General features: G+C 39.1%; 2 protein-coding genes across 2 annotated transcripts in view; one reads left to right on the top strand and one right to left on the bottom strand.

Annotated features, from left to right (window-relative positions):
- LOC135708946 (uncharacterized) overlaps window positions 1-17155 on the bottom strand; it is a 30739-nt gene extending 13584 nt beyond the window's left edge. The window contains exon 1 of the mRNA XM_065231139.1: window positions 16811-17155. Coding sequence (XP_065087211.1) covers window positions 16811-17001 — 191 coding nt within the window. The 5' untranslated portion in view covers window positions 17002-17155. The remainder of the gene's footprint in view (window positions 1-16810) is intronic.
- Tango2 (transport and golgi organization 2) overlaps window positions 1-26771 on the top strand; it is a 136401-nt gene that overhangs the window by 28483 nt on the left and 81147 nt on the right. The window lies entirely within an intron of this gene.

Here is a 26771-nt window from a genome sequence, read left to right as displayed (position 1 = left end):
TACTCCTTGCTTGTGATGGTAAATGATAAAAACAGACACTGATCTTGCACAGATAAAAATTCTGAATCTTAATTGTGATGTAAACATTCATTCACGTAGACTTGTAAACGAGCAACTTGCAAACAATGTTGTTTACAAAGATGGGCTTTTGTATATAATATTTGCTACATTGCATGAAATGTGTCAAAACTTTACATGATATATAATGTAAACTTATATGATATGTGACGCTCCATTTATGTGCATCATATTGAAACAGAAGAATTTCTGTAAACTCTTTACCATTCTTGCCTTTACACAAAGACATTCCAAGCCAGAGGTTTGATTTTTGCTAGACCCAACAACATCGACCCAAAGATGCACCAATCCACATGGAGGTTAATTGTTTGGACCCAACCAGGCTTAGCATCCATTAAGAGACGCACTAACCCACTTGGAGGTTATGTTTTGATACAACCAACAACGTCTAGCGTCTTATCAAAGATGCAAATAGATTTTACTGACCCTCTGGATCCCACTTCAACTCAGGAACGTGCCAGTTCCAGATCCCAGATTGATAATCTATTTCCAAAAAACCAAAATACCCTTTATTTGAGCAACCACGTACTCGCAACTTTATTGATTTGATTTATTTACAAACATCCTCCAACATCACCGAGCAATATTATTGTATGAGACGAGTGAGATCAGTCATACTTTTTTTTTAAGTATTGAGAGAGGATGAAGAAATATTTCCCTGAATTTCAAAGATGAGATGAGATTCCCTGATTTTCCCACAAAATTGAATTCCTGATGTTCAAGGTTTTAGTCAAAACCTTGTCAATAAGCAACTGTGGTAGTGTTGAAAGAACACCAATTTGAGGGCCGGTGGGCACGTAATAAAGCCCTAGAAGAAGTACCTCTGAATGTGATAGCTTGTAACGAACCGTTCCAGAATGCAATCACCGAATTACGCACTATAGTCCTTACCACGCAACGTTATGCAAATTTGGAAGACCTTTGTACATTAATGTTATCGTTGTGTAGATTTATGTATCAAGGTTCTTCGCTTGTGGCCCACAATGTTTCAAAAATTTACCGCTTTCAGTTAGTTTAAATCTATAAGCAAACGTGCTTTTTCAAGGATTTCTGTATGTATGATATCTGATAAGTTTTAAATCACATGTCGAATGATTGCAGTTATATCAAACACATAAAGCTCCAATTAGGATTTATATATAAAAAAAAAAACAACCGTGTAAAAGCCGTACGAAAATGAAAGTACGTACTCCTTTCGCAATTTGCAACCCGAGCGGAGGCGCATACGACCGGACGTACGGCGAAGACCTGTTCCACCGCCACCCGACCGACCGGTCAGTGATCACCGAATTTCAGCAGACAATTGGTCACGTCCAAATTTGGGCTTATTAAAATTTGGACCACGACGACGACGACGGTGCCTCAACAACGGCGAATAAGGTGGAGGTTCAATGACCACCCTTTCTCTTGCAGTCTCGGGTCGTAATTTTTGTGTGGTTTGTTTTGTTTTACGGGTTTACTACGTCGTCGTCGTCGTCGCAGACTGGTCATCTGGTCAGCACGTATGCACGTACAGATTAAGTAACCCAAAAAGCCAACGAACGGATGCACGGAAAGCAGCAGTAATGCTGCTCACACTAACACCGTACCACTTTTGCCAATCAATGCAGCCAGCGACGAATGTTTAGCTTAATTTTCGTGGTTGCACCAAAACCGTGTGACGAAGCAATCAGCCACCGAAAAAAAAAATCGAGGTCCGAAGACCAATAATGACGGGTTCAGCTCTGTCCAATGAATAACAAAACATCATTTTGATAAGAGTTATTTGAGTTTTACTGTACCGTGAGACTGGTCAGTAATACTCGAGTTGGCATACAAGAGTTTAATTTTAAATTAATTAAATGCCGATTGTAGAATTGAGTAAACATTGATAACCGTAACGGTATGTAGTCAACTTATTTTTGTGTGTGTTTATATTCTGGAAGGACCGGTTGAATAGTTCCGCATTCAGAAACTGATTGTCCATCACCAGCACGAGAGACAATGCAATTCAAAAATACACACACCAAATATTTGCACGATGTATGACCATGCATGGGGCCTCCCCTAGCTCAGTCGGTGAAGGCGCAGCTTTAAATCAAGACCGTGCTGTGTAGGCGGCTGGGTTCGATTCCCAGTCCGGTGTAGGAATTTTTCGGGTTGAACAATCTCTCGACTTCCCTGACGGGCTTAGAAAGCTCTCTGTTAACAACTGTGAAAGTGCGCAAAGAACACTAAGTTTGAGAGCCGACGTAAAGTTCCAATAGGGACGTAATAAAGAAAGAAGAAGATAACCATGCAAACAAACAAAAGTGTAACGCGCGAGAGAGGTCATCAAACCCGAAATCAGCTGGCCGTATTTACGATCCTTCCCGACCGCATCCCGGAGAAACTTTTTGCCACTTAGTATAGGTCAGTTTTGGCAGGCTGACGCGATGCTGTTATCACACACTTCATCATCATTGCCGTTGTCGTCGTCGTCGTCGTCGTCGTCGGTTTCGTCGTCATTCTCATTTACTGCCTACTGCTCTCGCGACTGCGGCTTTGCTGAGCTTTCAACTGAGTGCATACAAGCTCGGGTTTGTTGAATATTTAATATTCACCTTCATTAAATAATAAAAAAAAACGATACATATAATCGATGGGAGATGTAGAAATGATGTAGTCCTAAGAAGTGACAATCCGTTAGGCAGGTGGTTGAATGTTGGCGTTGAAAAATGTAATTTAGGCCAAAATTAGCTCTCACTACTTCAGTAACTAACATTTTTCGTAATTCGTTTTGACGTAGGACTACGTCTGTGATTTCTATATGATTGATGTGATTGTGAAAACCGAAAATGGAACATGTCACGAAATTATGAAAAATTTTGAACGTTAAAAACTCAGCTGCCCTTGGACCAATTTTAATAATTTTATCATCAATCGATCAGAGATATTTCTACGCATCGATAGCAAGGCTTTCAACTGTTGATTTTTTACAAGAAACTATTGAAAAAAGGTAAATGTCAAGCGTTGTCTAAAAGCGTCGAAATAACTAACAAATCCACCAATTACGTACATGCAAATGCTGCTTCCCCAACACAGTCATCAGCGAATCGTTTCTAGACGAAACATGTCGATGTAGCATTGGTGCTTCCCCAACACCTTCATAAGAGAGTCGTTAAAAGACGAAACAAGTAGAAGTGGCATTCGCCTCCGATCTTCGGGCGTGTACGAATGGGGAGGATGCAATTGCGTAACATTTTGCTCACTCATCGCCATATTCAGAACCACACGCCCTCAACGACCACACAAAAAGCTCTCCAGAGTTGTAATGTTGTAACCAAACTTGGAAGCAGGGGTGCAAGTGATTTTGATCGATTCTCTTCACCGACTTTCTGTTTCTCTAATAACTCGACGGCAAACACATTCATTGATACGTTTGTTGTTCTGGAGTTCGACGAAGATAGTAATACAATATTTTCCATCACTGACTTTGCTCTCTCTACGTTGATGCAAGATAGCCCTGGTTCAGAGTTTTCTCACTACGCGGCGCTAGTATACACGTGAAATTTTTACGTATAAAATATCTCGAGATCCTGACCAAATAGAAAGTTACTTTCTTCGGCAAAGTTGTTCAGGAGGTCAAGGTCTTTTGGCTGGTGAACAGTAGTTCAGAATTTTCTCACTTTGCTGCACTAGTATACACGTGCAATCCTCATATATGCTACAGCTCGAGATACCGAACAGCTAGAAAATTACTGTCTTCGGCAAAGTTGTTTAGGAGATCAAAGCTTTTTTGCTGGTGAACAGTAAATAGTTCAGAATATTTTCGGTATGCGGCGCTAGTGTGCATGTAAAATATTTGTATATGCTATAGCTTAAGGTCAAGAAGTAACTGTTATCGTCAAAGTTGTACATGCGGCAAAGCTCTCTCATTTTACGTCCAATTTTTGATCTCCTTAGGTTATTTGAATGGTATGAATGGTATAGTATGAGGGTTTTACTACTACGTTAAATTTCAAAATTTTGTTCAAGTCAATTCTGAGAAAATCAATCATGATTCTTCAGAGTAAATTATGAAAAATAGTGTAACTTTGGGTGAAGCTTTGGTTTATAAAATTTAAGCAATTTGCCTCTTCGTATTTCCATTCAAAATCTTCAAAATGGTCTAAAAAGAATGAAAATTGAACGTTTTTTAGGGCGTGTCCTTAAACTTATGATCGGGAGTGTGCGGTTTTATTAATTTCTCTTTTCAAGTGAGCAAAAGTGCCGCACTCTCTGAGTTAGTCTCGTTGTCCGTGCACACGTTAATACAGGGTTTTTTTTTTGTTCTAGACCCCTCTATGAGACATTTTAAATTAGCCTTAAATGAAAGGGAGACTCTGAACATTCATTTGGTGGAAGTTTCAGCGATATTGATCTTTTAAGATAATGTTTTCCATCTGAGATACGTGTTACCACTAATTTATCAGAGGTTTACAAGTGGAACGACTCACCGCAATTTATGTATCCACAAATCTGCATGAAAATCTTCACCAGTAAAAGAAATCCAGAATATATTTGTCTCATCCAACATAGGCTGATGTAAATTGTATTTGTATTTTATGATATTTGATATGCGAGAATTGCCCGTTAAGTTTTGAGAAATTTCTGAACTACAGTTCATGAGCCAAAAGATCTTTATCTCCTTAATAGCTTTGCCATATACAGTAAATTTCTAGCTGTCCAGGATCTCGAGCGCCGCGTAGTGAGAAAATTCTGTACTGTCGACCAACGAAAAAGTTTTGATCTCCTGGACAACTTTGCCGATGACAGTTTAGCAGGTCTCGAAATACATCTAATGCGAGAATTGCACGTGTATACAAGCGCAATGATGTGAAAAAAATTGAATTTATGTCCACCATTAATTTATGACCTCCTGAACAACTTTGCCGAAGACAGTAACTTTCTATCTGGTAAGGATCTCGCAACAAACCACATGCGAGAATTTCACGTGTATTCTAGTGCTACGTAGTGAGAAAATTTTGAGCTACTGCCCACTAGCGATCTATCTGATCAGAATCTCGAGATATTTTACATGCGAGAATTTCACGTCTATACTAACGCCACGTAGTGTGAAAATTCCGAATTATTGTTCACCAAGCAATAGGCATTGACCTCATGAACAACTTTTCACAACTGTTCAGAATCTCGAGCTATAGCATACGCGAGAATTGTACACGTTTACTAGCGCCACGTGGTAAGACAATTCTGGGCTACTGTCCACCAGCCAAAAAGTCTTGACCCCCAGAACAGGTTTGCCAAAAACAGTAACTTTCTATCTGCTCAGAATCTCGAGCTATTGTATACTAGCACCGAGTAGTGAGAAAATTCTGAACAACTGTCCACCAACGAAAAGATATTGACTTCCTGAACAAATTTGCCAAAGACTTTTACTCTTTATCTGGTCAGGATCTAGTGACGTATCACATGCTAGAACTTAACATGTATACGAGCACTACCTAGTGAGAAGATTCTGAACTATTGTTAACCAGCAAAAAGGCTATGATCTCCTGAACAGCTTTGCCTAAGACAGTAACTTTCTATCTGTTCAGGATCTCGTGCTATTGTATATGCGAAAATTGCACGTATATACTAGGGCCAAGTAGTGAGAATTTTCTGAACTACTTCACCAACGAAAAGATCTTGACTTCCTGAAAAACTTTGCCCAAGACAGTAACTTTTTATCTGGTAAGGATCTAGAGATATTTATATATGCGAGAGTTTTACATGTATACTAGCGCCGCGTATTGAGAAAATTTTGAACTTTTGTGCACCAAGAAATAGGCTTTGATCTCATCAACAACTTTGTTGACGATAGTAACTTTCTATCTGGTTATGATCATCTCGAGATATATCACATGCGATAATTTCACATGTATTCTAGCTCTACGTAGTGAGAAAATTTCCACCAGCGAAAAGGTTATGATCTCTAGAACAACTTTGCCGAAGACAGTAACTTTCTATCTGGTCAGGATCTCGAGATTTTCCATGTTGTAACCAATTAAGTCAAATCTCATGTAGTACGAACACCGTTTACGCGGTTCCCATTCACATTTTCTCTATTATCCGCATTTTTTGGGGGTTAACTGTGATAAAAATTTAGCTTGTTTAGTTAAAAACAAGTTTTTAAAGGAATACCCGTTGGTTTCATATCGATTAGTAGCTCGGATGCAAAATGGCAATGGAAAACTCACACTGTTGTACAAAGTACAACGCGCGAGTACTCGTGTTACAAAAGTTGGCGCGAGTAACGGAGGGTTAAGGGAAGTAGTTTTACGAGAAAAACTAACAAGGGGAGGAGCTTTAGCTGGGTGGACACCAGTTCAACCCCTGTCCAGCAGCAGACGGGCCGAGACTCTTACGGGTGCCCAATAATTGAACGGAAGAATATGGGATTGTCCGGTCCGATTTGCTGATCCAGCTGCCTACACATCATCATCATCTTCCAAAGGCTTCAAGCCTGTACTACCATCCACCCTAGACAGGGCCACCAAGATTTTCCAAAAGAGTAAAATTTCTGAACATGTCCCAACTAAAATTCATTTCAAAAGGTTATTTTCAGGGCAATCATAGTCATACTAAAGAGTATAAACAGGGAGAACCCTGTCCTAAGGTCCTAAGTAACTTCTCTTCATCGACTTTCTCTTTCGTTAATAACTTGGTTACGAAACCGTTGCTTGTCCTGTTTGTCGTATTAGAAGCTAGATAATAGCTTCTTTCATCGATCTGTCTGCTGAAAATATGCAAAGAGATAAATTCGACGAAGAGAATCTGTCAATGTTACTTAGGACTTACTTGATTTTACGGCTTGATAAAGCAAGCTAAACCGATAAATAATATGGAGAAAGGTAAGCCGGGGAGAATAAAAAGTTGACTTTTCTTATACTCATTCCTATATATTAATATTTGAAGCTGGTTTGTCAAAACGTATCAGCACTGTAGAATATGTTCAGATGTAATTTACGATTACAAAACATACAGGACTATTACAAGATTTTCCAAATTTGATCCGTGAAATCCGCGATTTCTCCGAAGAAATCCGCGACTTCAAATAGTAATCCAAAACAAACAAACAAATCATTGCCTAAAAATACTATTTGTATACTGCTACATGGCATTTCAAGCTTATCGCTTATAGCATATTAGATTTTTGCCTGCTCTCAACTTAGTGTTCTTTGAAGTACTTTCATATTTCAACTGAGAGCTTTCTATGCCTGTACCATCCTATGCCCAAGGAAGTAGAGGAATTTTCCAACCCGAAAAATTAATAGCCCGGTCGGGAAACGAACTCAGCCGTCTCTTGTAGCTGCGCCTTTACCGACTGAGCTAAAGGCGTATCGTTTGTAACCTCCTCATTGTTCTTCATCAGCAGTTCTTTCGGTCGATGTTTCGTTGACTTTGGAAAGCAACGGTTTAGTGATGAGTGTGTGAGTGTTGACCACGTTTTGCGTCCATTGCTGAAATGGAAGCGCTCTGACCCACGTTGGCAATACTGCCATACAATGAAACCACTGAAAGCGGCTCCCGTTGTGATGGAGGAGGCTTTTTGGATAGCGGAAGATAAAGTGTTTATTGTTTTGAACCTTTTGACTATAGTTTTAAGATGTATTGTATAGTGACCAGGAATCCTCGGCTCTGTAAAGTTAAGTTGTAGTTAATTTTTACCGATTCAAACCAAACACACTGCACTGCTGAAAGTTCAAATCCGCGAAAATCGCGAAATCCGCGCCTGTTGTAACAGCCTCATAGCCTATTCCGTAAAGGCACGGTATTATCAAGCCAGAGACGGCGGGTTCGATTCCCGGTATGGTCGAGGAAATCTTTCCGGTTAGAAATTTTCTCGACTTCCTTGGGCATAGAGTATCATTGTGCTTGCCACACAATATACATATTCATGCATTGGTATTGGCATCGGAAGCTCTCAATTAATAACTGTGGAGGTGCATTTAGAACACTAAGTTGAGAGCACGCAATAAGCTAATATGCATTAAGCAATAAGTTTGAAATGTGAATAAGAAGAAGAAGTGTAACAGCCCTGAACATATCATGAGATTCAATAAGTAATGAAACTGGTCTAAGGTTGGTCTACAAATGCACCGAGAAATGTTAATCCAGTGGTGCAATAAACAAAAAATCCCTATGTGTCGAGACGTATTAAAAACGCGTGGACTGTTCTTGAACGTTTTGTTTATTCTCGATGATTTTAGAAAGGTACAAAAATATGTGTACGAAGGAAATCATAAACGGAAGTAAAAACAAAGAGCAAAAGAAAAATTACTATACATTTAGTTCAGTGTTATACATTTCTTCACTGCATCTGTCGTCATCTGTGGCGCGTTGCAAAATCCATCGGTATGAAGGAACGTTCTCCCCCGCCATTGGATTTCTTGGAAATTCAATCAGCTACAAGCTACTTCTCTTCATCATCCAACGGAAGTATCGCTACTTTCGCCGTCGAACGCTTGAACACTCCTGCCGTGGTTCGCACCGATACCACTCGTGTTACCTTGTCCTTACCTGGATGGGTATTGACCACCCTTCCAAGTTTCTATTGAGCTGGTGGGATATTATTCTCCTTCATCAGCACAAGATCACCAACTTTGACTTCGGTATGATGCTTGTTCCACTTCTGTCTCTGCTGCAACTCTGCCAAATAGTCAACTGACCAACGCTTCCAAAAATCCGTTCGCATTTTCTGAACGTGCTGCCATCTAGAGAGTTTTCCCGGTTTGAAGTGATCGTAGCTTGGTTCAGGAATTGCGTTGATAGCACGACCAATCAGCAGATGGCCCGGTGTAATCACGTTGTAGTTGCTTGGATCGGAAGACTGTGCTATCAGAGGGCGTGAGTTTAGCAAGCCTTCAATCTGAACCAGCAACGTATGCCACTCTTCTTCGGTTAGTTTAGCTTCTCCTGCTGTGCGCTTCAGGAAGTATTTTGCTGATTTAACACCAGCCTCCCAATGCCATCTAATCTCTCGTGGCATTCTGAATTCCTCGATAGCTTGGATTGTCTGTTGTTGACGCAGTGGCGTTGTCGCTAAAGATGTCGGATGGAAGCTCGCGACGAACCTATGCAAAGCTGCTATGAAGGCACTTGTCGTAAGGTTTGACACAAGTTCGATATGGATGCACTTTGTCGCCATGCATATTAACAATGCCACGTATCCTTTTTCGTAGACTGGCTTCCTTGGGTGTCCCTTCCGAACGTAAATAGGTCCCGCAAAGTCTATCCCAGTACGCTGAAAAAGATGTGCCTGGGTCACCCTGTAGCTTGGTAAGTTTCTCATTTAGATCTTGCAATCCACTGTATTGACCTTGAAACACACTATGCACTTCCAGAGTTGTTGTCGAATAGCGCTCCGACCGTTGATAATCCAGAAACGCTGCCTTATAATCGAGAGGGTACCACTTGGATCAACGTGAAGGTACTCGTTGTGAATAGCTTGTATCAATAACTTTGTCACTGGATGCTCAGCAGGAAGGATTGAAGGATGCTTCTGATCGTAGCACACGTTGGCATACTTTATTCTTCCGTCAACCCGCAAGATTCCATTTTCATCGATCCACGGATTCAGGCTTCGTAGTCTTCCTACATACACAGCAAAATATAAATGTTAATATTACATCCAAGAGGATGCAGTTGAATCATGTTGAAAATCTCACGTAATTTTTATGGCCACAAAAATAAACAAATGCAGTAAAAGCAGCGTAATTTCAGTTCATGCACTGTATTAATGATAATTTTGTCCTTTTTGGCAAGTCATATTACACCATATTTTCGACACGATTGAAGTGCATCCACTCTGATGTGATATTAAAATTTATCATTTTTTTTTGCTGTATATCTTCCCTGTTGTTCGTTCTTCTGACACTTGTCGATCTGCTGAATTTCTTCGCTTAACCATTCTGACGTTTGCGCTAAGGGCCAATCTCATCTCCTTGACTGTAACGTATTTCGAATCATCACCTACCATCTTGAGTTTCCTCGCCTTATTGTAGAAACGGATAACGTAAGACATCACACGCTGCAGCTGTCTGAAGGAACTGAACTTCGTAAGTACAGGCATGTCGGTCATGGACAAACTTGCCAACATCGCAACTCGCATTTCTGGTAGATCCTTCATTTCTTCCGCAACCTCTTCTCCGTACTAGTTTTGCCGTAGGTACTCTGGCCCGTGCCACCAAACTTGACTCTGAACTAGTGCCTTCGCATCGAGACTTCGTGACACTAGGTCTGCTGGGCTATCGTTCGACCTAACATAACCGTATTTGTTGCCAATGTAGGTACTCAGCAGGTGTGGAGCCTTTCGTACCCAGCACAAGACTATTTGCGAATCTGACCACATCATCTTGAGTGCCGTTGCCACTTGCGTAACCAACCTTGCCATGAGCTGAAAGCCACACAGTTCAAGTCTAGGAATAGTACCCTTGGATGCTACCCGAGATTTGCTGACCAGTAAGTGGACTTCCACCGTATTATCTTCGTGAATGCTTCGAAGGTAAGCACACGTTCCGAAGGCTTCCAAAGTTGCATCCGAGAAGGCGTGTATTTCGACTGCAATCCTCCGAGGCGAAACTACCAGGCGTTCGAGCTTCAAATCCGTCAATGCTTGCAGACCAGCACGAAATCGTTTCCATGCCTCCAACAGTTCCGTGGGTAGTTCTTCATCCCACGACATCTTTGCCCTGCACAGCTGACGAATAAGAAGCTTAGCAACAACCACCACCGGTGCCAAGAGACCCATTGGATCGAAGATTTTGGCGATCTCAGAGATAATGAAACGTTTCGTTACCGGTTGCGAATGGTCAGCTGGCTCTATGTGGAACCTCAATCTGTCGTCATCTGTGGCGCGTTGCAAAATCCATCGGTATGACGGAACACTATGAAAAATATCATCCATGAGTTGAGTAATAGTTTCCAAGTAAGAGGTTGTATCCAAGACACGACCTTAGATTTGACGTAGGATTACGTGCTCGGTATCAATATTCGGTGACTGTGTTACGGAAACCACTTTTTCCCATCAAGGAAACGCCTCGTTTTCTGAAATTGCACCCCCAATGTCACCTTAAAACTACATGGTATGTTAGAGTTAAAGTTATGGGAACTGACATCCGATTGATGATTTTGACAAATGTCCAGAAAATACTATTTACCAAATTTATGAAAAGGATAGTTTTGTCTTGATGGTTGAGTAATGCTGAACTATTAGGGTGTTCAACCCAGATGAGGCTGGCGAGCTGTATGTTGCTTGGAATGAGGCATAGATGGCCCTCATCTACTCACGAAAAGCTACTGCATCCGATCAGTGGCGGTGTGGCTCTTCCTCTTTCTACGGTGAATGGACGCTCATGTGGGCTGTAGCTCACTGCTTGCGGGCAACCTTTCGTTGGGTACTGGAGAACAATGTTGATCGCCACGCGCCGAAAGCACTGCTGCTGCTGCTGCTGCTGATGATGATGACGACCGACCATACATCACCACACTAGTGATTGAATAAGCACCGATCGGCAAGACCGGATGGAATTAGATTTTGAAATCTGTGTTAGGGAAAGCACTTTTTGCAGGCAATCGGTGATAATTTTGATCATCATTGCAACAGTTGGACATTTGTGTAATTTTCAATAGTGACCTATTGAAAATTGATAAAGTTAATCATTTAAGCAGATACGTAGAAAAGTTTCCCATCGATTGGCTTGTTTAGAATTAAAATCCATCCGCTATCGACAGAGTTATAAGTGGTCAAAACCTAACCACTTTTCGTAATGCGGACGATTTTGGTTTTTTGAAAATGCATCCCCAATATGTTACCGAAAGACGTAGTCCTATGTCAAAATCAGGAGGCACCTGGATCATTCTTGAGGGAGCCAGGCACTTTAGGCACCCTCATTAGCTGTGCCTACCCTCATTAGCTGTGCCTACGCTGTGCCGAATGAACCGAAATCTGTCAATCAAGGCGTCAATATCCCATAAGTTTGGCAACCCTGTATTTATAATGACTTTTGTGCTTGTTTACACGGCCAACTCCAATAACTCAGCGACTGAATTCAATTGACTCTGAGCTATGAGCATTGCTATGAGTAACTGTAGTTTTTTCCTAATATGAGTAAATTCCGTACGGACAGAAAAAGCTCTGAGTCAATTGAATTCAGTCGCTGAGTTATTGGAGTTGGTCGTGTATGTTCACAACGGTTTCTCGGTGGATACATACTCAGAAAAAATTAACGGCCTTCCTCAGAAGAAATTTAATTACGGTAGAATTAACATCCCCCGAGGAAGACTGCCGAAAACAGCTGAAACGTTTGTTCAACGGAAACTAAAACCGGTGGATATGTTCCACGCCGATACGGACAAGTGTTCGGCCTTCTAGCATCAGCATTAGAGGCGCTATTAAAAGTATTTGGGATTGTCGATCATCGGACATAATTGTTTCGGTTTCATCGTCCTTCTGGTTTAGTTGGATCTGATCTGGAGAAACTCCCACACATAAGCTTCCGATCCCCGATTATCTCGCGCAATATGGGAACATTTGTTCGCGAAGAAACGAAGGGAAACGTGGCTTATTTAGCGATATCTTGCTGCATACTCTGATGTCCTACTTGGAAGCATTTGTGATGCTAGACGAGAAAAGCCGGCAGGGGAGAAGCGAGTGAATATTAGTCGTGGCACAGTACAATCCATCCGTTCGCCAAACGTCTTGAATATGATGCTGAATATTCCCTGCAATAGAACCGGCAGCGTTAAAGGAAACGTTAAACGATCTCCTGCAGAAGACCCTGAGAAGATTCGGTCTGGACAATGGTTCACCAGGGGTGGGATCGGAAGTCAACTGTCCATAGATTTTTTTCAATTTTGTTTTCAGTATCTCAAAGCAGTAACCATAGTTTTATGAGTAAATACGATTGGCAAAACTCTGCAGTGCTGCCGTTTTATATAATATTGTTTGTGTCATACTTGTCAACGTGTGCCCTACGTGCCAAAAAGTGTGCAGTGCTGTGTTTCGGCACAGTGTGCAGAGTTGATTACCGCTTGGAAATCTCCAATCAGCTGGAAATCTTTCGAAACTTCCTGACCAAGCTGCCGCCTTGGGCGAATATGAGAGAGATGCCATTGGAATTTTTGAAAATTTGATGATCTTCAGATCATGATCTTAATCAACCTAGCTGAGAAACGACATTTGTATTTTTTTTAACCTGTTGAACACCTTCAGACTAGTACTTGGAGCAGGAGATTTCTTAAATTCTAAAAAATAAGATCCAGGAGCGGTGTTTGTTGGGAGCTGTCTTGGCTGATGGCCAACGAAGATCCTAAGATGATCACGATGCTGTGAATCCAACAGGCTTATAGTAATACCGAGAGATGCCGGACTGTTGCATTTGATGCATCTCTTTCGGAGGGCTGGCAACGAGTAGCGGTTTTCCTTAATCAAGATCCAAGAAACTTTTCTGAACTGTATTCGGGAGCTACAAGGATTATTCGGGTGAGATCCTTCCTTTTTATTTATTTAGTTCGTAACATTATGTTCCATATAAATTTCACTAATACAGTACTAAGAAAACAAATTGAGGAACTCGGCTAGTTTAACGGCTGCTACGTTTGCTTACTGGGAATATGATCGTGGGTTTATTATCAAATACCTAAAAAAACAATCATATGCTTTTGGTTGGCTGAGGCGTATCCTGATCTTATACCCAATACTCCAACTCCTTAGTACTTATGAGGGTGTCACTAATTCGGTGGCTTCTCGTTGAGTAACTACTATATCAACATTTCCTTTCCTATCCCTAGTAACGGTAAATTTCAGCATGGCCAGGATCAGTGACAGTCATGCATTTGGTATTCTTGTTTGGATTGGAAATAATGTTAGCTTCTTAGCATTATTCCTGAACGCAGTCTGACTAAGAATTTCAACAGAGACGTGAGTGTCACTAGTATCCGAAGTATACCGTAGCAACGCTGACGCTAACGCTAATCGGAATTGCATATAAAATCCTTTTCAAGAGCAGTTGTTGTCGACGTTGGTAAGATCACCACAGGGATCGAAATCTAGTAACAGAAAGTTAAACGGGAACTTGATCGTAATTTTTCTGTGATTTAAGGAGCTCTTTGGGCTTGTGGCGACCAATTTTGCTTACTGAGCAGAAAATCATGGGTTCGAAAATTTTAGGCTTGATTTTTTCTGTCATTGATTTTTCCATCGCATTTTAGCCTGAAACAATGTGTCACTCGATAACATAGTTTAGTGCAAAGCAAGTGCAAGTGATCGGGTAAAGTGCATTTCAAAGTGTTTTTATCAGCATCCTTTTCGTCCGGACTGTTATTAGGCGATTGGAAAGTTGGCGCAATGATTCTGATTGGATTGGAGGCGGATTGTGCAAGAGTTTCTTTGAAGATCCGATGGAATGGTTTGAAGTGTGGAGCTAGAACTAGGAGATGCAACAGTCTTCCAAGTTTTTGCTTCACAGGCAAACCATCGTTCATTTGGTGAGATCGTTCCTGTTTATATATTCACCTGTTTCGGTTTCTACAACTTTGTCTTAGACATCATTTCGAAGAGCCGCTTTCGTGCTGTATTTTGATGAAAAATCAACTGGAATAGGCTTTGGAGGTTTTTTCAAAATTTTTGTGAGTTTCCAAAAGGGTTTGGAACTCGGGTCTAATTTAGAAACATTATTTTCAAAAGTTTTGTTCCTCAGGGCAGATAATCGTTTTTTAATTTGTTTTTTGCAAATCCCGCCAGATAACTTTCATGGCAGGATCGCGTGTTCTTTGATATTGTCTCCTACGGACATTTTTAAGACGGATCAAGAGCTGAAGATCGTTTTTTATTATAATTGAATCGAATTAAACCTCGCATTTTGGTACTGAGGCAGCTCTTGCTTCAACTATAGAAGTAGTCAGAGATTCAAGAGCATAATTAATTTCATCTTTGGTTTGCAAAGGAATGTTTGAATCGAAGTTATATTCCATAAATGTTGGATATTGTCCCCAATCAGCTCTATGGTAATTGAAAGTAGAGCTGTTGGGATTAGAAATTATTTCTTGGGATATTTCAAAAGTTACTGGAAGGTGATCAGAACCGAAGTCAGCATGGGTAACCAATTGGCTACAGGTTGACATGAATCAGTGAAGACCAAATCAAAAGTTGAGGGATTTCTTGCAGAAGAAAAGTATGTTGGGCTGTTTAGATATTGAATAGTGTAATAACCTGCACCAATCATTTATAACAACGGAACGTACGGTACGAGATGTCCACGTTTCATCGATGTATTGGATTCTGAAGCATCGTGTTTAAATCTTTGATTAAAACAGGCCCGATGTTTCTGAATCATCTTGCCCCTTAAATGCTGCATAGAAGGCCTGGCCGTTTTGATATATTTTGCGCATCTCTCACCAAATAGACAAGAACAAGGATGGAGGTATATCTATCATTTTCCAGGATGCTTTCATGAACTGGCTGTGTTGGTGTTAGATTAGATTAGATAGATAAGATTTAAAAAAGCTTAAGAAAAATGCAAACATTTTAAATATTGGAAACCCTAGGCTCTTAAACATTGACAAAAATCGTACAACACCAACTTTTGAACCAATTTATTAACTTGCCCATTAGAAACAATCATGCTAAGCTTCACGCATAATCGATGTTCCACGCCAAACTGCTCACATTTGATTCATAGAACAAAATTTAAATTGAATTCAAATATATTTGAAACTTACTTTGAAAGTCAACAAAAATGCAGCACAGAAAGGTTCATAAAGTGTTACTATCGGTTGAAAAAGGAACAAAATCAACTGAAATGCCGCAGCGTGCACAAAGGTATGACATTTAAGTCTGTAGGTGTATTGGAAAAGTTTTTTTAAATGCAGTTTTTCAGCTTTTGAAACACGATTCTGATGTGAAAGGGGAAACGGATGTAATGTCGGCCTAAATGCCCCTAATTTGGGCCCATACATTAATTTAGTAATAGACTAAATTTTCATACCGACCAAAACTATCCATTAGTACCGCCCTAATGACGCGTTCATCTAGATAAAATTGATAAATAGCAGATTTTTAGCGATGGGCCCAATCTTAGATCCATAGGCCAACAATAGGGCCATTTCCCCTATGTAATATATTATTTTTATGTTTGATTTTTAGCTGTTTATGTTTTGATGATAGTTTTTCATTGTTAAAGCACTGCACTGTCATGAAACATTTTTAGAAATTTCTCCATACATCTAAGTAGAAGGGAAAGTGAGTCTCTCTCTCTGAGTTATTCTCAGTGGCCGTGTAAAGCATTTACAATCTTAAACTGAAATATCGCCTTCAAGGTTCACACAAAATCTCCCGCATTCCCATGCACCTTAATAGAATGCAGTTTCCCGACACTGTGAGCTCCTAATGGATTCGATTTGGATTTTGATTTGCATGACTGGAATATAATTACTACCAACGGGCGTGTGCCGCTTCAAACTTGTTTGTGAGTCACAACCTGCTATCCCCTGTCCCATGCATCTAAAGAATTTCTAACCACTTGCAAGCCTACATCGACTCTTCAACAAAAAATAAAAAAAAACTGGACCGAGCTGATCATATCTCGGGCCGTTATCTTCGCTGTGCCACAAACAAATAAAAAACGCCATTCGACTGACAGCCGTTGCCATCAGCCGAAATTTAACCGATAAGGCCCCAGAGTTCACACACGTTTTCCAGGATGCACATGCTGCCATCCATCGCCGTACTCACCCATCGCTGTTATTGTTGCGGCAGTCTTCCAGATCCTTTTCGTCCGGCGTAATTACAATCCGATACACATCGCCCGAGTAGCTGTCCCCATTCCGGGAACCACTAGATATGTCAAACTTGGGATTCTTGATCCCCCGGGAGGCCACATACTCCTTGATGGCTTCCGTTACGTTTCTCGGCAGCACTGACATTGTTTCATGCAGAATTAGTTCACCAACAGAAATGTTACAAAACTGGACACTTTTCACAAATCGTCACACACACCAAAACTCACTTCGACCAACAAACTTTTCTTTTGGAAACTTGCGCGACTTTAGGCTAGTGCAAAGCCCAGCTCGACATGACTCAGACGACTAGCGCTGCTCTACTGGCAGAAATCGCGTGAATTCGCCGATATTTAATAATGCACAAAACACAACACAGAGAGCTGCAGCGACGTCACAGCATAGTCGTCGTCGTCTCAATGAGTGGATGGCGCGAATCAGAGCGGCCCGGTGGTTTGGTGTTGTATCGAGCGTCTCCACCGGGTTGGCATATGAAAAGTTCAACGGAGCAACCCTTCAGGAGAGGATCCATACCTGCCGATGTAGGTACATACTTATCGCGAGCTATGTAGGTTTGTTTTGTAGGATTGCCAAATATTCCGATGGATGGGTTGTGCCTCTCTGTGAAGAGAGGAGCAAATGAATTGATGAATGAATAGCGTTGCCCACCAAACGTGAGAAGATTCTCATGCTGCCGCATGTAAACGCTCTCGTTGATGGGTATGCCGTCATGTACAAGCTATATTGCCGATGCATAATTTTTGCTTTAAATTTTTGGCTTAATACTTCTTATGGGCACGTTGTAATAATTTACTACTGGTTATTACTTTAAAACGTTGTTCAAATAATTATAACTTAGGTCAGTTTTATCGTCGAAGAAAATTAAAAACGCTACAATTTATACCTTTTGTAAGTTACAGCTTACCTGCCAGCCTATAGCTGGCCCAATTTTACCCTAGCGGGGTGGCCTAAAGTAAGGGTACTTCGAAAGTAACATTCGCACCGATCCTAGAAAAATAAAGTTTTGTTTTGGTGACCGAAAAGTTATTCCCATTTCCAATTCAACACATATCAAGCTGAACATTGCATTAGGTCCTAAGTAACATTGATCGATTCTCTTCGTCGACTTTCTTTTTCGTTAATTACTTGAACACATACCCGTTTCTTGTTGTAATTGTCGTATTAGATGCTAGATATTTTTTTTTTCGTTTATTAACGAGACTTTCAGCCTTAGGCTGGTTCATCTCTACTGATGATGCTAGATCAGGGTGTCTACTCAATCTAAGGAATCAAATTCCCTGAGTTTTCCAGGTTTTTCCAGGTCGGATGAAAAAAAAATTCCAGGTGCATACAAATTATACACATTATTATTTTATCTATTTATCCATCTGGAATCCCTTTTATGTACTTATTGATTTATGTTATTTTCGATTTTTGGGCGTTGGTACTTATAAGTCGGCACATGGTATTTGTGTAGTATTTTTTTAATTCAAGAATATAAATACAAGTAACAAACCTGTCTATACTATTTCGATAAAACGATATATCAAAATTAGATAACAATATGCTTTCAAAAACAAAATATCATTTTGATAATATGTTTGAGTCCAACTCTGTTTGGAAGATCAAGACAGAATAAATCATGGTTTCACATGTCTAAAATCTCTTAAGGTCCGTTTAGACTATCTGATTTTGGTCTGATGGTCTGATTTTGACCGCCGCCATAATGAAATCAATCTGCTCGAATTTACTTTCGACACACTTTGTCGAACCCCCCTGTTAGCTGGTGTTCACACTGCTTGCACATGTCGAAAGAACTGCCAATTTAGATTTCAAAACAAAACTGTATCAGGAATCAAAAGTAAATACTTCCATCATGAATTACTGGAAAATTGCTCTAGTTTCGGCAGACGTATTTGCTTTTATTATTTTAAATAAAATGAGAAAGAAAAGGTGAACTTTGTGGAGTAGGAAACGGTTGCTCAGGAGGAACACCGGCAGGGATCTGGCTCATCAAGAGCTGCGATATGAAGATGAAAATAGATTTCAAAACTTCGCCAGGATGTCGATACCAACTTTAGACAAGCTAGTGGGAAAAGTTCTCACCAGATATACATGATTCCTTGATTTCTGAAAATTCCTTTTAACAACGCAATTCTGCAAGGTCTTCAAACCTTCTGACGTCTCTGAAGTTTTGTGACTGTTCTCTGGTAAAATTTATTTAAAGATCAACAATCTTTCCTGAAAATCTGCAAATGTCTCGGTAGTTCTACAGATTTCATTGAAGTTCTGTGTGTTCTTCAGAAGTTCTGCAAATTTTCCTAAAAATCTACAGAGTTCCTGAATCCCTGAAGATTTAAGATCCTTGAAGATCAACAAGTGTCTCTGATGTTCACAAAATTTCTAATAATCTACAAACTTATCGAAAGTTTTGTAATTTTCTCTGAAGATTTTCATGATTCAATGAATATCTGCAAATATCTCTGAACATCTATACAATTTTCTAAAGAATTAAAAGATTATCTAGAAATTTTTTAGCTTTCCGGAAGTTTTAGGAAGTATTCTGAAGTTTTTCTAATTTTTTTGAAGCTGTGCAAATATCTCTAAAGATTAGCGAACTTACCTGAAGTTCTGTAAATGTCTTTAAAAATCCGAGAACCGCAGTAAAATTCTGAAAATTTATTTAAACATCTGCTTATTTTTGAGTTGATTTACGATCTACCCTCTGAACTTTTCTGAAGTTCCTAAAATTTATTTCTAATTCTGTAAAGTTTTCTGAAGTACTGTATTTCTGCTCTAAAGATCTACGAACTGCCCTGAAGTTCTATAAATTTCACAGTAGATCTCCGAACTTTTCTTAAGTTCTTCAAATTTCTTTGTGGATTCTTGATCTAAAGATCGGCGAACTTTCCCGAAGATCTGTGAGTTTTGCTGAAGTTTTGCGAATTTTTCTAAAAACGTACGAACTTTCTGACGTTTTACAGACTTCTCTTAAGGTCTACGGACTTCTTTTAAGGTCTACGGACTTCTCTGAATTTCCATAGATCTATCTATTTCCGACTTCCACGGAGTTCTGCAAAATATTGTACTTTTGTACTTCGCTGCGATTTGTTTTTGGAATTGAGGTGCTTTTCTGACATTTAACGAATTTTTCTGAAGATCTCACATTTGTGTGAAACTGCGAAACTTTCTGTCAAATTCCTGCAAATATCTTTAAAGTTCTGTAAAGTTGTCTTACGCTCCTTAGCTATATTCCCAAGATCTACAAAAAAAAACTTGAGGCTCAATAAATTTCTCAGTAGATCTGCAAACTTCTCTGATGTTTTGTAAATTCCTCTCGGGTTACCCTGAAGATTTGAAAATTTCCTTGAAGATTACCTAAAGTTGTCAAAATTTATCTGAAAATATTTGAGATTCTTTGAAGTTATAAATGTCTCTCTCAAGATCTACAAATTTTCCTGAAATCGTGTAAATATTTTTATTAAATCGCCGAACTTCCCTGAAGTTCTGCAATTTTTACTGAAGATCCATTAACATTTCTGAGATTCTTGTGATTTTTTCAGAAGTCCTGTAATTTTTTTTCAAAGTTCTGTAGCTTTGTTCTGAAGATCTACGAACTTTTTTGATGTTGAATAATGTTTCGAGGATCTCCAAACTTCTGTGAAATACTTTATATTTCACTGTAGATTCTTGGACTTGTCTGAAGTTATGCGAATTTCCCTGAAAATTTCTCAGTAGATCTCCGACCCTCTCTGAAGCTCAAAAAAAATTCTATGTAGGCTCTCAGACCTGCTGTCTCGCATGCTTATTCTTATACAATACATGCTTCGTATGCTTCCTTTTGACGGTTGCCAGTCTCTCTTTTTCGGCTGTTTCCTTTTTACGACGATTTTGATCCTCCACATACAAATCAGCGAAGAGCGAGCGTGACAAGACTCTCTGAATGAACTTGTCTTGTTCGCACACGTTGTCTTAGATGTCAGATGCTTGTCAAATCCAGTGTCCTTAAGAAACGTTTCGAGAAACTGAACGAAAAACTTCTATTGAATTACGAATGAAGTGATAATTGGGAAATTCCCTGAGTGGAACCAAAATTCCCTGAATATTCCAGGTTTTTCCAGAAAAAATAAAATTCCCTGTAAATTCCCGGTTTTTCCAGGTTTTTCCAGGTAGTAGACACCCTGTAGATATAAGCTTCTTTTATCAATCTGTGTGCTGAAAATACCTGGGAATGTTTTTACATGGCCATGAGGATACAAAGAAAAAGTCGACGAAGAGAATATCTCAATGTTACTTAGGACCTAATGCAATGTTCAGCTTGATATAATCTCACAGTGATAGCAATGTTTAACATATTAAGCAGGAATTTAATCATACAAAGCAGATCGCTAGCTTTCATGCTAAAAAATACTGGTTATTGAGTCAAAAGTTATTATACGTCGTTTGATGGCCCCCTAATGTTACTTAAGTCAAAGTGTATTTACCAGGATATTCGGGGGAATTATCAATCACGTCTTCATACCCATTCATCATTTTAGGACTACCGAAATCATCTTAGCAACAAACAGTTCGATTTATTCGCTTTAATAACGCGAAAGCGAAACGACGAACGTACACTTGTCACGGGTTTCTCTGCGCTGTTACTTGAGGCAAACGGCATCTCCATATAAATCGGGTGACTTAAGTAACATCGAAAAATATTTTGATCGGAAGGTGATTACGTCAAAAAGCAATTTGACTGGTAAATAAATTTAAAACTGGGATTTGACACACGCTATGTCTGATGGCACTTTTTTTGCAACAATCATGTACCTCAGATTTTTCTTCGAAAACCGACTCTGTTAAAAAATAAAGTCACTTTAGTAGCGACGATCGTTGAAAGATTTTTACCGGAGCTCAATAAAGGAGATAGTAGGTATCCGAAAGTTTTGTGCTTTGTACTCAGCAGCTGGCAAAGGTGGTATTTACCACTATATCATCCTGAGGGGGTTGAAAATTTGCTTGGATTTTTTAAAATAAATAGATTTGTTTGACTCAACGGCGAGATCGAAAATAAATTCTGACAACCATGACGATATATTTTGAAAATCGTTTAATCGATAATGCCGATAATACAGGAATGAAACTCACATGAGGTTAGTTACTCTTAGCCAGTGAGTTTAGGTAGCCCTCACCTTGAATTACTACAGAGTTGCTAGAGCTTCATTGCAGTTCTCATATTTTGTCCACGGAAATTTTCAGGAAGGTTCAGCGACCTTCTAGGAAATTCTGCGAACTATAGGGAACTGTAGTGAATTTTAGGAATAATTTACTCCAATAAAGCAGAGAAATTCAACAACTTTCAGATAAGTTCATTGAACTTCAGGAAAATTATTAAAACTTTAAAGATGTGCTTCGATCTTCAGAGAAGCTCTATAAACTTCAGGAAAATTCTGCTGACTTCAGGGACGTTTCGTGAGCTTCTGGGGAGTTCAATGTCGTTCTGGTAAGTTCTACGAACTTCAAGAGAGTTCTGTGAATTATAACAACATAATATGAATTTCAATGATGGCAAACTTCATGATGGTATGTGAACCACAGGGAAAATTCAATAACATTAGGAAAGTACTGTGAACTTTAAGAAATATCTGAGAGTTTCAGGAAAAAAACAGGCTTCCAGTGCGCGCGCTACCGTATGCGAGACGCATTACGAATAGTCTCATAGTCATAGCAGTCTCATGCGCAAGAGATTTGTAGCACTCTGTTTCTCTCTCTTCTCTCTTTTGTCACATCTCACATTCTCATAATGTCAGTGTGTCGCACTGTTTTGTAAGCACAGCACATTTCCGGATGTATGCGTTTCATGAGAACGAATATCATGCGACGTCGCGTGAGCCGAAGCTCATGCGCTTTTCGCAATGAGACGTCGCTAAGCGACGTTTCAATGCGACATAGAAATAACAAACTCAACTGGAAGACCAACTCGTGTTCTTGATGTGGGAAAAGTGTTGTTTTGTTTTGAAAACGATGGAAAGCGACCTAGCCACTACACTCTTATCGAACATGGAGAAGAGGTGCCGGATGGTTATGACCAACAAAGTTTTCCTAGCGGCAATTTTCGTTGATTAAAGGATTAACTTGAAAAATAACTCCTTCATAACGAACGAAGGAAGAAATGTGGCTTTGGTAAGCGAAATGTACAATCAAGTTGTGGTTTATTTGCTCGTTAATATATACGCTTTTTTTAATTTCACCGAGGGTCCACGGTACTAACACTAGGACTATTTAGAAATCTGTCGTCGCAAATTGATTGCTTCAATTCAGCATCATGGTGGCTGATATGAACTATCCTGTGAGCACTAACACATCTGAAGAATTCAGTTGCTGCCGTAGTAAGTTTGTTGATTGACAGGTATTCAATACAATTCCTGAAGCAAGAAGCTTAGCAACAATCCGTAATACAGATATGACACAACTTTTTCCTAAATTTATTACATTAACCTTAATCCAGCATTTCGTACCTACGTACACTGAGGTGCTAAGTTGATCGGACAAAGGTCGTTTTCATACAAACTAGCCAAGTTTAACATGTTGTAAATGTGTTCTGTTATGATCAATTGAGCTGAAATTTTGACGCAAAACTACAAATATTTTGAGCTTCACGTGTAAGAAATACCAATTTTTTTGAAGTACCTGCTGGAAGTACACTTCTGCGTTGAAAATAATCCCTTCACTCAAGCAAGACAAAATACAAATATTAATCTTCAGAGTTCTATCATTACTAGCGTGGCTCAGAGGCTTCCAAAAAATGTATTTTAGAAGATTTCCGCATAAGGACTTGTTGAAGGACACATAATTCCACAGATATTCCGGTATTATTTGGGGTGCTAACATGCTAACGGTATCTCAACCAGGGATGGGAAATCAATTTCATTCATTTCGTGCATTCATTTACATTCATTTGCCTCTAACTTTTTCATTAACAGAATTCCGTAAAATAGTGTTTGAAGCTTTTGAAAGTTTTGATATTAGCTACATCTGTTGTAAATGACTCAAATCGGTATCTCTTATGCATGATTAATCAGAGCGATAAGAACCCACCATTGTTTTTCAGTGAATGTAAATTGCATTCACTGAAAAAAAATAACATGTTCTGCCAGCTGTAGTTCGTCATGCATAAGAGATTCAGATTTTAATTATTTACAAAAGTTGTAGTTAATATCAAAAGCTACAAAAGCAAACAAAATTTAAACGCTTGAATTTGTTGAGAGCGTGTAGCTTGTCGCGCGCATCGTTCTGGTCTCTCTTTTGTACAATTAAGGGGGTATTCCCGATCTTTTTTTTCAAAAAATCAAATTTTTTTTTTCACGTTTTTTTGTACTTTAGACTATATACTTTCATCCCCCCAAGCCGTTTTCCGATCAGCGAATTCGGTGTCCAGGCATAGCTGACTAATGGTAAGAACCCCCAAATGGTTTTAACTAAAGTCAAAACTTTAAACGCGTTTTTCTCGAAACCACATTTTTTATCGGGCGAAGATTTTTCTCAGAAACTATAAGAGATATTGACTTGAATCTTTGCGCATTTTGTTCCTTATTAAATTCTTTGGAGCTTCTCCCACTTTCAGCCAAAAATATTAACATTTAACATTGTTTGAAGCACCTTAAAGCTGCAAAAAAGCGGGCTAAAAATCGCCTGTTTTTTCCATATGGCCGCCATTTTGTTAATTTTCAAGATTTTTTGCTGCCAACGGGAGAAGCTCCAGAGAATCTTATCAGATTATTAATTTCATCACGAAATCTGTTTCAGATGAAGCCGTTCCAGAGAAAAGTCTTCGCCCGTCCAGGCGTTTGCGGCGAACAGGGGTCTGTTTGCCGCCATTTTGTGACGTCAATAATGTCTTTTTTTATGTCGAAAAAAATTTATTTGTAAACTTTAATGTTCAATAAACAAGAATCCCAAAGAGTTAGGCGCATTACTATTCATTTTCCTTGAAAAAAAATTAATTGAAAAACAGGCCGAAAAAAGGCAAAAGATTGGGAATACCCCCTTAATGTAGCACACCATGGATTTGAGAGTCATGCGACGCTCTGTCTCACAGCTCGCTGTCGCATTTGTGTACGCGTGAGATTTCCGGAAGCCTGAAAAAAGCCAAACTCAGAGACGGTCAAAGAACCTCAAGAAAGTTCGAAGAATTTCATCGAAGTTCAAGGAAATCAAGGAAAACAGGGCTTTGAATTTAAATGTAACTTTTATAAGCTGTTTCATCGGGTCGTTGGTTGAACAACTCCCACTCTATGTCTTAGAAAACAGGTATAGTAGAAATAATTTCTTGTGATATCTCTTTCTCTTTTTCGCTTCCCTTATGAAATGTGATCGAGGGCATGAGCAGGGTAAAAATGAGAGTTCGCCACCTAACAAAATATCGTGAATACGACTCACGCATACTACATTGCCGTTTACCGGTATAGAAAAGGGAGCAGTTTATGAAAATTGAGGTTCACAAATATCCAGAAGAAAGATGTTAACAAGAAGTTCAAACCAAACTCGACAGTCAAAGATGTGCAGGTTTGTAGATTATTTGTTAGAAAAAAAAACCGCAGAAAAAAAAGAAATTCTTAAAAATTTGCAAATTATGTCTAACGCAGCTTTCTCCTAGGAAACGTCATGCATGTAGTGAAAACCACTTTGTCGCCAAAAGCAGGCAAAAACAAGCCGATGTTATTTTTGTAAACGTCGCAGGAAGACCAATGGGTTTAAATTTGAAACAGTCGGGAAAATGCTAAGATTTCTCACGAAGTTATCTTAATAACTTTATGTTTCGCCATTGTAGCAACAATCAATACGAAACTAACGATTTTAAATTGGCTCACTACTTGACTAGCCTATTGGTCCCAAGCAAACGATTAACGTATCCCATTCTAGTCGAAATTCTAGTACTACGCAATGTTTGTTTTGATTCGCTATGAAAGTTTGACAGGTAAAATAAGGGGTTATTGGTTTTTCCTATGTTTCGAGGGGTGAATCGATTAGCTTGGGACCAAAGAGAGTACCAGAGCTGAGCCAAAAAGTTGAGCACATTTCTTCGGGACCTTCTGGTCTTAGAGTTACCTCTATGATTGTAGGTGCTTGATAAATGCCATTGCCTGATAAACGTGCAGTTTTTCAAGGATGAAATTTTGATCATCAGCTAACGAAAAACAACACATCGCTGTTTTTTTTATATGTTGTGTAAAAAAGCCTAATCTTTTAAGGAAAATATAAAAAACATATTGAAACCTCTATCTACAAACCATGAAAACTATGATAATTTTTAATAACATTATGTACACGAATTTTTAACTACCTTTCATTTAATATTTTGATCTTTGAAATCAGCCCAATAGTTTAAAAGTTATAAATTTAAAAAAAGAGGCATTTAAAAAATAAAATAAAAAATAAACGATTTTTTGGACTACTCTAACGTCTACCCTGATGACACAAAATAAAATAAAAATATTTTGCGATAAGGAATAAAATAACAATTTTTTACCAAATTCTGAGAACCACTATATCGTTTCACAATGGAATGGCTGAATAATAGCAAATTTAGAGACTACACAATTGTTTAATTATTTTATTAATTTAAACATTATGAGATCATGACAAAGCTACGATACCTTACGGTACCGAAAAGGGAATCTTAATTTACCAGTATTTTGACAACTGTAGTCCCATTTTGAATCATTTTCAGCTAAATTTGTTTCGATCCGTAACAGTTTGGTATCATCAATCGTTCGTATATTCCTTTGTATACTTCAAAACACCTTTTCTCTAAAAAGACAAGACGAAATATTTTAAAACCATCACAGATTTGATTGTTAGGTTAGGATCAATGCTAAAATCTTGTGAAGAAAAATATGAGGTACATGAATGTTGCAAAAAAAGACGCGCCTTCA

This window comes from Ochlerotatus camptorhynchus, unplaced genomic scaffold (genome assembly GCF_037179485.1).
Source record: "Ochlerotatus camptorhynchus isolate MF236.1 unplaced genomic scaffold, CSIRO-AGI_Acam_v1.1 ptg000343l, whole genome shotgun sequence".
In the NCBI taxonomy this organism is placed as follows: Eukaryota; Metazoa; Arthropoda; class Insecta; order Diptera; family Culicidae; genus Ochlerotatus; species Ochlerotatus camptorhynchus.
This window is presented reverse-complemented; position numbering and strand designations above follow the sequence as displayed.